The 10,237-nt window shown below is 40.5% G+C and overlaps 2 protein-coding genes across 4 annotated transcripts in view; one reads left to right on the top strand and one right to left on the bottom strand.

The window, feature by feature from the left end:
• The first annotated feature begins 688 nt into the window (after positions 1-688).
• Positions 689-3,799, top strand: mrpl2 (mitochondrial ribosomal protein L2). Of its 2 annotated transcripts, none has more exons than XM_044045420.1 (8): positions 689-768; positions 1,015-1,098; positions 1,759-1,915; positions 2,254-2,395; positions 2,484-2,599; positions 2,722-2,832; positions 3,348-3,421; positions 3,515-3,799. In XM_044045420.1, exons 2-8 carry the CDS (start codon positions 1,027-1,029, stop codon positions 3,722-3,724), a joined length of 882 nt encoding a protein of 293 aa, XP_043901355.1. In that variant the 5' UTR covers positions 689-768; positions 1,015-1,026; the 3' UTR covers positions 3,725-3,799. The 2 variants fall into 2 exon arrangements, with proteins under 2 accessions (XP_043901355.1, XP_043901356.1); XM_044045421.1 differs by having other exon boundaries at positions 704-751.
• A 1,073-nt stretch (positions 3,800-4,872) lies between these two features.
• The window catches only part of LOC122781618 (phosphofurin acidic cluster sorting protein 2-like), a 40,289-nt gene continuing 34,924 nt past the window's right edge, over positions 4,873-10,237 (bottom strand). For both annotated transcript variants that reach the window (XM_044045418.1, XM_044045419.1), the window contains 6 exons: positions 9,406-9,448; positions 9,263-9,305; positions 8,826-8,964; positions 8,481-8,704; positions 6,909-7,022; positions 4,873-6,738 (listed from right to left, as the gene is read on the bottom strand). In XM_044045418.1, the coding sequence (XP_043901353.1) occupies positions 6,623-6,738; positions 6,909-7,022; positions 8,481-8,704; positions 8,826-8,964; positions 9,263-9,305; positions 9,406-9,448 (679 nt within the window). In that variant the 3' untranslated portion in view covers positions 4,873-6,622. The remainder of the gene's footprint in view (positions 6,739-6,908; positions 7,023-8,480; positions 8,705-8,825; positions 8,965-9,262; positions 9,306-9,405; positions 9,449-10,237) is intronic.

Genomic DNA, 10,237 nt, shown 5'->3' with positions numbered 1-10,237 from the left:
TTGTATGGCATTTGAGATAAACCGAGTATAAACAACACTACAACAGACAATTAGATACCACAAATATGGAAATATGTTTGTATCAAATACAAACTAAAAACAAACTAGCAGATTATAATAAAGACTTGGCAGATAATGGCTAATTTAATCTGAATTTAAAGATGGAATCATGACAGTTTCATCATGTTCTTGTGGCGTCATCGTTTCTCTGTTGGGACTTACAGTGACACCAAGTGGCCACAAGTTAAGTCGCTAGTGCATCTTAAACAGTAAGTAAGTAAGCAAGTAAAAACCTTTTTCAATTTCTATTTATATATTTTATAGGGTGATCAACGACGCTTTAAATTTTTGTTTTACATTAAAGGTCATAAAACAAGCATAGGCAAGAAAATACACAATTGAAATAGAATAGGTAGTGTCTAATCAAAACTCAACTAAAATACACGCATAAAAAACCCCTCCTGAAATGCCCAGGGTTTTTTTTATAAGAATCTTTAATTTTTTCAGGTCAGTGCAATCCAGAGGTCAGATTATGAATGCCTTTACAAAAACTACACCTTTTTTAAATTTCAATATATTTCTACAGCTTTATTTATTTCTGTGACCAAATATATATATAAATAAAATAAAAATCAACGTTAACTTTAGTTTGTAAATAAACATGAAAAGGAGCTCCTACGTCATCAGAGCGCGACTCGGCGTGTACGACCGTGAAGGACGCCGACGACAGGCTTGGGATGAAATATCAAAGTTAAAACAAACTCAAAGGTGAGTTTACGCTGCACGATGATTACGATCGATTTGCTACCTTTACAGGGGATTACATTTTGAATCGTTGCGATCATTTTTTGTTTTTTAAATTGGGTTAGTCTCACGTATTTTACAGACGAAACTAGCTCTAGCGCACAGTTGTTAGCCACCTGGGTACTGATGAATACAGTTATGATTGTGGCAGTTAAAGCACAGTGGTGGCACAAATATAACAATAAAACCTCCTCTCTTCTGTTCCATCAGGAGGACGCTGAGATGGCGTTGTCGTGTCTGACTCGAGCTCTGCGCTCCCTGACCGTCTCCCAGAATACTCTGCTCTCCTCACAGGTAAATGTCCTCCCTCTCTCTTTCTTCTCCCTGTCTCCCTTTCTCTCTCTCTGACAGCCACACCTGACCATACCCTGAAACATCACGAGAATAAAAAGTAGGGAATGCCAGACCCAGTGAGCTGAAACCCTCAGTTTCCTGCAGTGTTATTCAAGGGCCTATGTTTAGTTACAATATTGGTAGGGACACTGTTGAGCTGTTAAGTTCTCATCCATTCATCTTATGGTCTGTGTGGTTAAGCTCGCCTGCTGATTTCCCTCTTTTTTGGTGGCATGATGTCTACAAAAGACAAAAAGAGTAGGCATGGACAAAATGACATGTGTGTAGTAGTAGTAGTGCAGGCTAGAGAGAAATTCACACACATACACATATTGCCCTGTCTCTAATATTAGGAGGAACACATTTGGTTTTCTCCAAATATTGGTGTCCATACGCAAACCCACACCGGTGGCGTCAGTACAGGTGTGGTGAAGTGGATCACCACCAAAATCTCTTCATTTCCTCGTTGGGCCATAACAATCATCCTGAAAAAACGTCATGAAAGTTCATCATTATCCTTTTGAGTTCTGCTGCTCACAAACACAAAGACAAAGTGTGGGTCTAAATCATGACCTCCTTGGCAAAAGTATCAAGCAATTATCCTCTGTTTGTGTTCGACAGTGTGAGCTGGGGGCTCTGGTGTCCACCACAGTAGCCCAGTGCCGAGGCTTCCTCACCACAGCCTCTCTGGAGCAAAACAAGACGCTGTGGAAGCAGAGGGAGAAGTACACCATCAAACCAATAGGAATGAAAAAGACAGGAGGCCGAGATCACACAGGTAAAGAAGAGAGTGGTCATTGCTGCAGAGTATTTTATTGTTAACAAGCAAGGTTCAGCTTCTAATGTGCCATTATTGATTAGCTTTTTCTGTTTTTATTTATTTTCCACAATCCCCTTATTATGTGGAACAGATACAATTGAATTATACGAATCATAAATACAATTACAGTTTTGAGGTATGAATGTAAATCTAAGTGCAGCTTTTTTCCTCTGCCCCTACTTATTCTACATAAAATCTGAAGTTGCAGATAAATTAACTATACAAGCCATGGTACTTTAGTCGTTTATAATAGAGGTGAGGGATAATTGCTGCTCGTCTGTCTTTCTACCACACAGGAAGGATACGGACTCATGGCATCGGTGGTGGACATAAGCAAAGGTACCGATGGATAGACTTCCAGAGACTCCACTATGAGGAAGGCAAAGAGGGCAAGCCCTTTGAGGAGAAGGTTGTGGAAGTGCGATACGACCCATGCAGGTCAGATGTGCTTAAATCATGCATACAGTACTGTACACGTACAGAAGAGACTTATTGTCATTCCTCATAATCAGTGTTGTTTGGACAGGTCTGCTGACATTGCCCTGGTGGCTGGAGGCAGCCGTAAGAGATGGATCATTGCTACAGAGAACATGCAAGCTGGAGATACCATTAAAACATCTGCAGTAATTGGACGCATGGCAGGTATGAGCTCTTTGTCTAAAGCAGATTTGAAACAGTTGATCTTGGATCTTTCTTACCTTGTGAAAAGATCCAAGATCTTGTGTTTAATACAGAATAAAAATGAATTTTTCTTATTTTTGTAGTCTTGGCCAATGAAGGTGATGCCCACCCACTAGGAGCTCTTCCTGTGGGAACACTGGTAAACAACCTGGAGATACAACCAGGGAAGGGATCAGAGTATATACGTGCTGCAGGTAATCTGTCGTTGTACTGTGGGTTCATAATGTGATCCTATTCAGACATAGCTTCTGCATCAGTTTTCAAAGGAGAGGATGTGTTTTTTTCCCCTCCATATTCACATCAAACAGCAAAGCTGGGGTGAGAGAAGAGTAGCACTGGTAAACTATTATCTTTGTTCTGATTTTGTTCTTAGTTTAACATGTTTGAACAATTTAGTAAAGCTGCAGCAGCTTCAGTCACGTCAGCAGCTCCCAGGATGTGGTTGCTTCGTAAAGACAGACACAACAGAAGCAAAACTGAACAAGCACTTGTCATTGGACTTCTTCCACAACGTCTTTTGAAGGATTTTATGACTCTGCATGTTTACAGCCCAGCAGATTTACAGTTTAATAAAAACAAAGGTAGTGGATTAACAATTAAAAAATATTAAATTTGTGTTTTAATTACTCATTTTTCAAATGTTTCTTGAAATAATCCCTAATACAATGAGTCATTGTAATTCAGTGTACTGTGTTTCTTCTCGTTTCAGGCACAAGTGGCGTTTTGCTCCGCAAAGTGAACGGAACAGCAATCGTTCAGCTTCCCTCCAAGCAGCAGGTTCAGGTGAGATAATAAACACTGGGATTACACCATCTCCGTTGATTAAACCACATTCTGCTCTCAAAATATATTGAAATTTGTCAATCTCACACCCAGGTACATGAGACGTGCATAGTAACAGTGGGACGTGTGTCCAACATTGACCACAACAAAGAGATCATTGGCAAAGCCGGTCGCAATCGCTGGTTTGGTGTTCGCCCTTCGAGTGGCCTGTGGCAGAGGAAGGGAGGCTGGGCAGGACGCAAGATTAAACCACTGCCTGCAATGAAGAATTACGTCAACCTGCCCTCAATCACAGCTCAGTAACAACAAAGTTTGTTTGGGAATTACTGTACAAAGAAATGATTTACAAAAAGCGAATAAAGACGACCTGTGTTTATACAGAAGATTAAAAATTTTATTAAACACAACTGCTTGTGAGAGCATGGAAAGAAACAAAACAATATAAAAATCCAAAACATATTTACATCTATATAGTAAAACATGCAGAGTAACCCATATTTTTAGTGGTAAATTTAAAAATACTGTCATGTCATTTTTAAAATAGGGTTTGTGCAAAGACACTGGGTGGCATTTCAAGTAACGGGAGCAATGAGATGGCATGTTGTTTGACCATCAATGAACAATATCAACACAGATGTTAATTTTTGCAGTGCTAGAATATGGTGAAAACATAGACATGCCTGCTCATTGATCCAGCCTTGTAAAACACCCCCATGCTACCTCTAGACTAAGGGCAAAAATAAAAGGAACCTTGAGGTCAAATACATTGAACTCCGTTCGTCATTTAAAAGGCCTAACTCGCATGACCAATTCCCTCAAACAACACTTCACAGCCCAAGTGTAAAAAATATAAAGGTTAGTCGGCATCCTCACTGCGAGGAAAACCATAAACCCTTCAAAAAGGAAAGATGCAAGGAGACTTGACTGTGTCGTCATGGGCAGACGGGGACTGTGGCAGTTATAAAACAAGCTCTTCAACATCAAGTGGCCAAACATTAAGTAACAGACAACCATGACGGTTTTCAGACCACGGGGCGTTTGAAACCCATTAACAAATAACACAAAAGGGTGATTTTTTCCCCCCCAAAAAAAGAAAAAGAAAAAAAGGCCTTCTCTCGACTATAGGTAGTGGTTTACATTTCATAACACCTCCACGACTTCATCTCAAAATCAAACAGTTTCCCAATTTGAGCCAAAATGTGTATTAAACCACATGAAAGTGCATCACAAAGTGAGGGAAATGTGTGAGAAACAACATACTCTGATAGTGTTTGCATTGAACATGTCAACTTCATAGTCACGAGTTCTGTAAAATATATTTGGTATTTATGTCAAGAAATACAGGTAAGCTATTTGTGCTTTCAATTTAGTGGAGGGGGTGGGGTTCACGATAGTACGTCTTGTATATATTCATTTATATACAATTTTCTTTTTCAGTTTTTTTTTTTTTAAAAAAGCCAGCCTACCAAAAGCTTTTACATTTTCCACGCTAGAAAAAGCAACAACAAACTCATACAGAAGGCTCTTTTTGTCCAAAGGTTTCCTCTTGCAAAAATTCCTCATGACTCGACTGAGGGAGTACCATCGAACATGAAGCATACCGACACACAGACACACAGACACACAGGCAGTGACTCGGACATCTGGCAAGACTCAATACACTTGGTATCATGTTGGTTTTTTTTCTTTAAAAAGCAGTTCAATACTTTGCATTGCGTTTGAACAATACTGTCAAAGCACATTTTCAAATCAGACCAATTCATTACCCTACGTCACAATACTGAATGGCCAACCTCTACTGAGTTTTAAGTTAAGTACTACTTGCATGTCCAGCCATGACACAGCTGCATTAAAGGGCACAGCGGTTGGTTAAGATGTGCACCAGACATTTACTCATGCACATGTACTGTAAATAGTTGATGTGTTTACATTTGGCTGAATATGGAACATTAATCGGACGTTAAATATATATCTATATCTATATATATGTCGTTTTATAGAATAAAAATTCAGTAATCTTAATACTGGTCTCCACGGAGACCACATGTACATTATATATATTTTTTTTTAAAGTTTAACATACTATAAAGTTTGGCCAAGCCAAGAGCTCTGGTGCTTACACTATAAGAAAAACAAACAAACTTGACTTTGGCACGTCACTGCACATTTTGGAGCAATCCGTGTTTTTGCGAAGTTACTGCAAATCTGGGAGACAAACCAATGACGTCAAGCTGAATATAACGTGGTCGTGTTTACCAAAGAAACAATGGATTTGTGCCAAGGCTGCCCAATTACAACACAGGGTGAGAACTACAGTTGGGAAAGTGTGAAAAACATTTCAGGACCTTGAAACAATAAGACGGTTCACACAGTCACAACTAAATTTGGCGTTTAGCTGTTGGGAGTTGAAATAAGTTGTTAGTTACTTAACCCTGCTTCTAAGCCACTGTTACTGTACTGTCCAAATGTACACTAACACGGATACAAACTCTCCAGTACTTACATTAATGAAGTCATGTGACTAACTGCTAACATCTTACAAATGAGTCATAGCTACATTCATTATAGCTACCTTCAAAAAAATAACCTTGCGCAATCACTTGTCTTTTTTGATTTGCTTAAAAGTAAACGAAAAGTTCCTTTCTATAAAAATTGACCTTTGCGATGAAGTAAAGGGACAAGTAAGACAGTTAGAAGAGGATTCCATCTAGATTCACAGCAATATTCCAACTTTCAACAACAAGCACAATACACGGTCTCAAACAACCTCACACACGCCACTGCACGTCACCACCACACTCCTCCATTGTCTATAGAGTAATAATAAATGTAGGATTTCACAGAAATAATAAAATGTTAACAAAAACAAAGTGCAAACACAGCTGCCATTATCAAAATGTGGCAAATTGTCAAAAAACCTCAAAATACCTCAGAGGCGGTAGCACAAATCTTACAAAATAGTACTTGTTCTTTCTGTAGTGTAGTAAAAAAAACAACAACACCCGACAACATCAACATCGAAAACATCAAATTGACGACATGAAGTTTGTGTATTGAACACGGCTGTGAGTCAGTAAGATTTCCACAGGAAAACTATTACTGCCTGGGGCTGCTTGGCGTTTCCTCTGATGCTCTGCAGCCTCTCAGTGAGACAAGTGCAGTGGAGAGTCCGGTGGGGGCCGAGGTGACAGCTGGCCACAGTCACACGGGCTTAGTGTAGCCAAAGACTCCCACCGGGAAGTGCTTGACATGTGTCGGCCACTGGGCAGCAAGCTGGAAAAACTTCACATCATTCCACTCCACTCCATCAATAGTGACTAAGGACAAAGGAAAAAAAGACATTAATATACCCATGAGTAAGTGGAAAAAAAAACCCCACAGCAAACCATGCAAGCCAAGCCATGCAACAGTTTAAATGCAAAGTCATGACATCAGCACCAGGTGGCAGTGTAGCCTCAGCTGTGGGCTTTTTTTTTTATTGCATTACCTCTCAACATGGTGTGCTGGTGCTTGGCTGTGCAGATCAACCTGCTGATGCCATCAATCACTTGGCTCTTAGAGTCCAGCTCTTTCTCCTTGGGCTTCTTGCTGAGGAAAATCACTGCAAAAATAGAAGGAGAATGAGAACACTCATTTTCTCCTCTCACACACACACAAACTTCTTTTCTTATGAGGACACATCATTGACGAAATGCATTCCCACGCCCCTTACCCTAACCTTAACCATCACAACTAAATACCTCACCTTAACCCTTACCCTAACCCAGGGGTGTCAAACTAATTTAAGTTCAGGGGCCACATGCAGAGCAATCTGATCTCAACTGGGCTCGACCAGTCAAATAATAGCATAATAAGCTATAAACAAGAAGAACTCCTAATGATTCCCTTTGTTTTACATTTAATGAAGTGTCTTTTTTTACAAAACATATTATGAACAACCTGAAATTTCGTCACAGGTATCTGCAACTGCAAAAATATAGTATTTCACATGATATGATTAGAATCCATGTGAAATACTGTATTTTCACAAATTCATCCTGCAGGCCGGATTGGAATCTCTGGTGGGCCGGTTCTGGCCTGTGGGCCGTATGTTTGACACACCTGCCCTAACCTAAACACAGTTCTAACCCTAATCCTAAAACCAGTTCTTAAGAGTTGTGGGGCCCAGACTTAATGTTTTGTTTGGACCTCATAAAGATATAAATCCAAGAGAACACACACAAGGACGTGGAGTTTATGAAGGTGACGTGAATCTCTGGACACCACACTGGATGTTTGAAGGACACACACACACACACACACACACACACACACACACAAACACAGGGAGTGTGTGCTGTACACCTGCCCTGGAGCTTCTGCTGTGTTTTAACCAAGGTTTTGCCTTAGAAATTCATAAGGAATATACTTTTGCACACTCCAAATACGTCTCTGTACTCAACTTAATACCATGACTCTTCAGTGTAAAGCGATGTAGTTGTTCCCACAGCAAATTATAAGGATTCAGGGAAGTGAAATGTCAAAGCGCTTTTTTAATTTGGAAAACAAAAGGCAGGACATATGCTACAGATCTGATGAAACGGTGGTAATTGCTCATTCTCACAGTCTTTTCTGGTGTAAAATGCATGTGGCCTGTTCAAAAAAAAGAGACAAGTCTATTTCCACACAAAAGAGCCTTACTGCATCTCAGTGTGGACGCTCCATCAGTGGTTACAATCATAGAACATTCAAATTCTTGACAGCAGAGTTTTTGACAAGGAGCAGGAATAGGAGTGGAATAAAACCCTGCTTTTATTAACCCATGTGTGTGTGTGTGTGGTGAGTCTGTCACATTGTGGGAGTGCAGTGCTAAACTGGTGGATTACCCCCTACCCTGTTCCATTTGACAAAATAAAACCTTCAGTGTGGGGTTATTTTAAATGTGTGGGCTTTGAAGCTAAAAGCAGAAAAATGATAGTTCTTGTAATAGCTTGCACTGCAGCCAATGACACAGTTACTAGCAGCAATATGTTTTGACTTATTTCTTAACACAGTTGAGAGCTACATTTTCCAAACCTACCTTTCTTGTTCTTCTCCTTGGTAACAACAGTCATGGCCATGCTGGGCGGAGGGGTGAGTTCCCCTCCACAGGGTAAACGACTGACTTGCAGAGAGCGGAAATTACTCTTCAGGGTGTTTTTCAGTCCTACGTCTCTCTTCTCACCATCCTTCTTCTTCTCTGGGCCTTGCCACGTCCAGTAGTCCACCTGGAGCCCCATCACCTCATTGCCTGAACACGGAGAACTGCAGGAATGGACAATAAGAGACATTAAAGCGAAACCTGCTTTTGTCTTTGTGTCGACTGCAGTACAAAACAAAAGAAAAGTGAAAATGGAAAGTAAGTGTTTGTATTTTCTGATCATACCCAGCTCCAGAGAGGGCAGTGGAAACAGAGGGAGACTGAGGGGGAGTTCCCCCGATCTCCTTCCCATACAGACCAGCTGATGGGGGTGTTGGGGACATCAGGATGCTTGTGTTGCCTCCCATCGCATCATCTGAGTCCACTAAAAATTTGGGGGAAAATAATAAAAATCACTTGCCTGTGTGGAAATGGAACAATTGTAGGGATGGTGAAATAAGAATTTCTTTATGGCCGACTGCCAATTACAACCTTCAATTCCTTTTAATAGTAGTAGCCATAATTATGTACAGTGAATAACTAAATACAAAACAAAGGTTTGTGGATTCATTTTGGGATTTTTTCTGGACAGAATTTGCATTAAGTCAATCTGAAAATGACACAGAAACAGTAAGAAACAGCAAGAAACAAACAATTAAAAAAAAACTAAAAATCTTTCTTACCTGAGGTTGAGAGGCTTTGCTCCACAATCCCAACTTTAACCACCTGCATTAATAACAAAAACAGTTTGAGCGTAAAATCAAATTGAACACAGAACAAACTCATGTTTGTGCCTTTGCACGGGAAATAATTAACAAATTCTTACCCCGATAAATGGCACAAATTTCTGACAGGAATCCTCGTCAGGACTGTAACAAGAAAACAGAGAGGCTGTGAGTGAGGGCACGGCTGAGTTTCAACACAACAGCAAAGTCTCACATAAACAATCAATGATCCTGAAGGGGAGATGACTCTGCCATGACCCCATCGCGGTGGGAATGGCATATGACTGGCTTGGGTGGAATGAGTTCATCTTGGGGTCAATGAGATGTGGATGAGGCTTGCTCCTTACAACCAGACAGCTCGTTTTATATGTATAAAACATGTGATGGTTCAGTCCAGGCATAGCAACGGAATGGCTTTATTACTTTACCACTCTGGCGCGTTAGGGCATGTCACCTGGTCAACAATACACGCCGATTTAAAAGTAGGACAAAATAGGACGCCGATCATTGTAAAATGATGATTAGCACACAGGCAGAACTTAGGAAAACGGATTCTAAGAAAGCAAAATATGAGAACAGCTGAGAAAGTGTTTCATTAGCGCAAACGTCATCAAATGTGTGGTAACCACCAGTGAGTCTCTGCCTCTCTTTCATCATGAGCCTGCAAAATAAGACTGCACCCACAGCAAACAATGGAAGGGCAAGGAAGGGTGCAGGCTCTTGTTCCAGTGCAGACGCAGGACAGCGGAGCCCAGCAGTCTCACCAGGTCTGGTGCTAGCTTTGAATTACATCATCGTATCATATCATTATATATCAGTGGAGTTACATTCTGCAAGCTATGCAAGCACCGGGGGAAAACATGATAGGTCTGAACTAATCCAGCTTTACTAAGTGTATCAAATCTTTTCTAAGTTCTTTGTAAACAAGTAGTT

The sequence above is a fragment of the Solea senegalensis genome, linkage group LG15 (assembly GCF_019176455.1).
Source record: "Solea senegalensis isolate Sse05_10M linkage group LG15, IFAPA_SoseM_1, whole genome shotgun sequence".
NCBI classification, from domain to species: Eukaryota; Metazoa; Chordata; class Actinopteri; order Pleuronectiformes; family Soleidae; genus Solea; species Solea senegalensis.
This window is presented reverse-complemented; position numbering and strand designations above follow the sequence as displayed.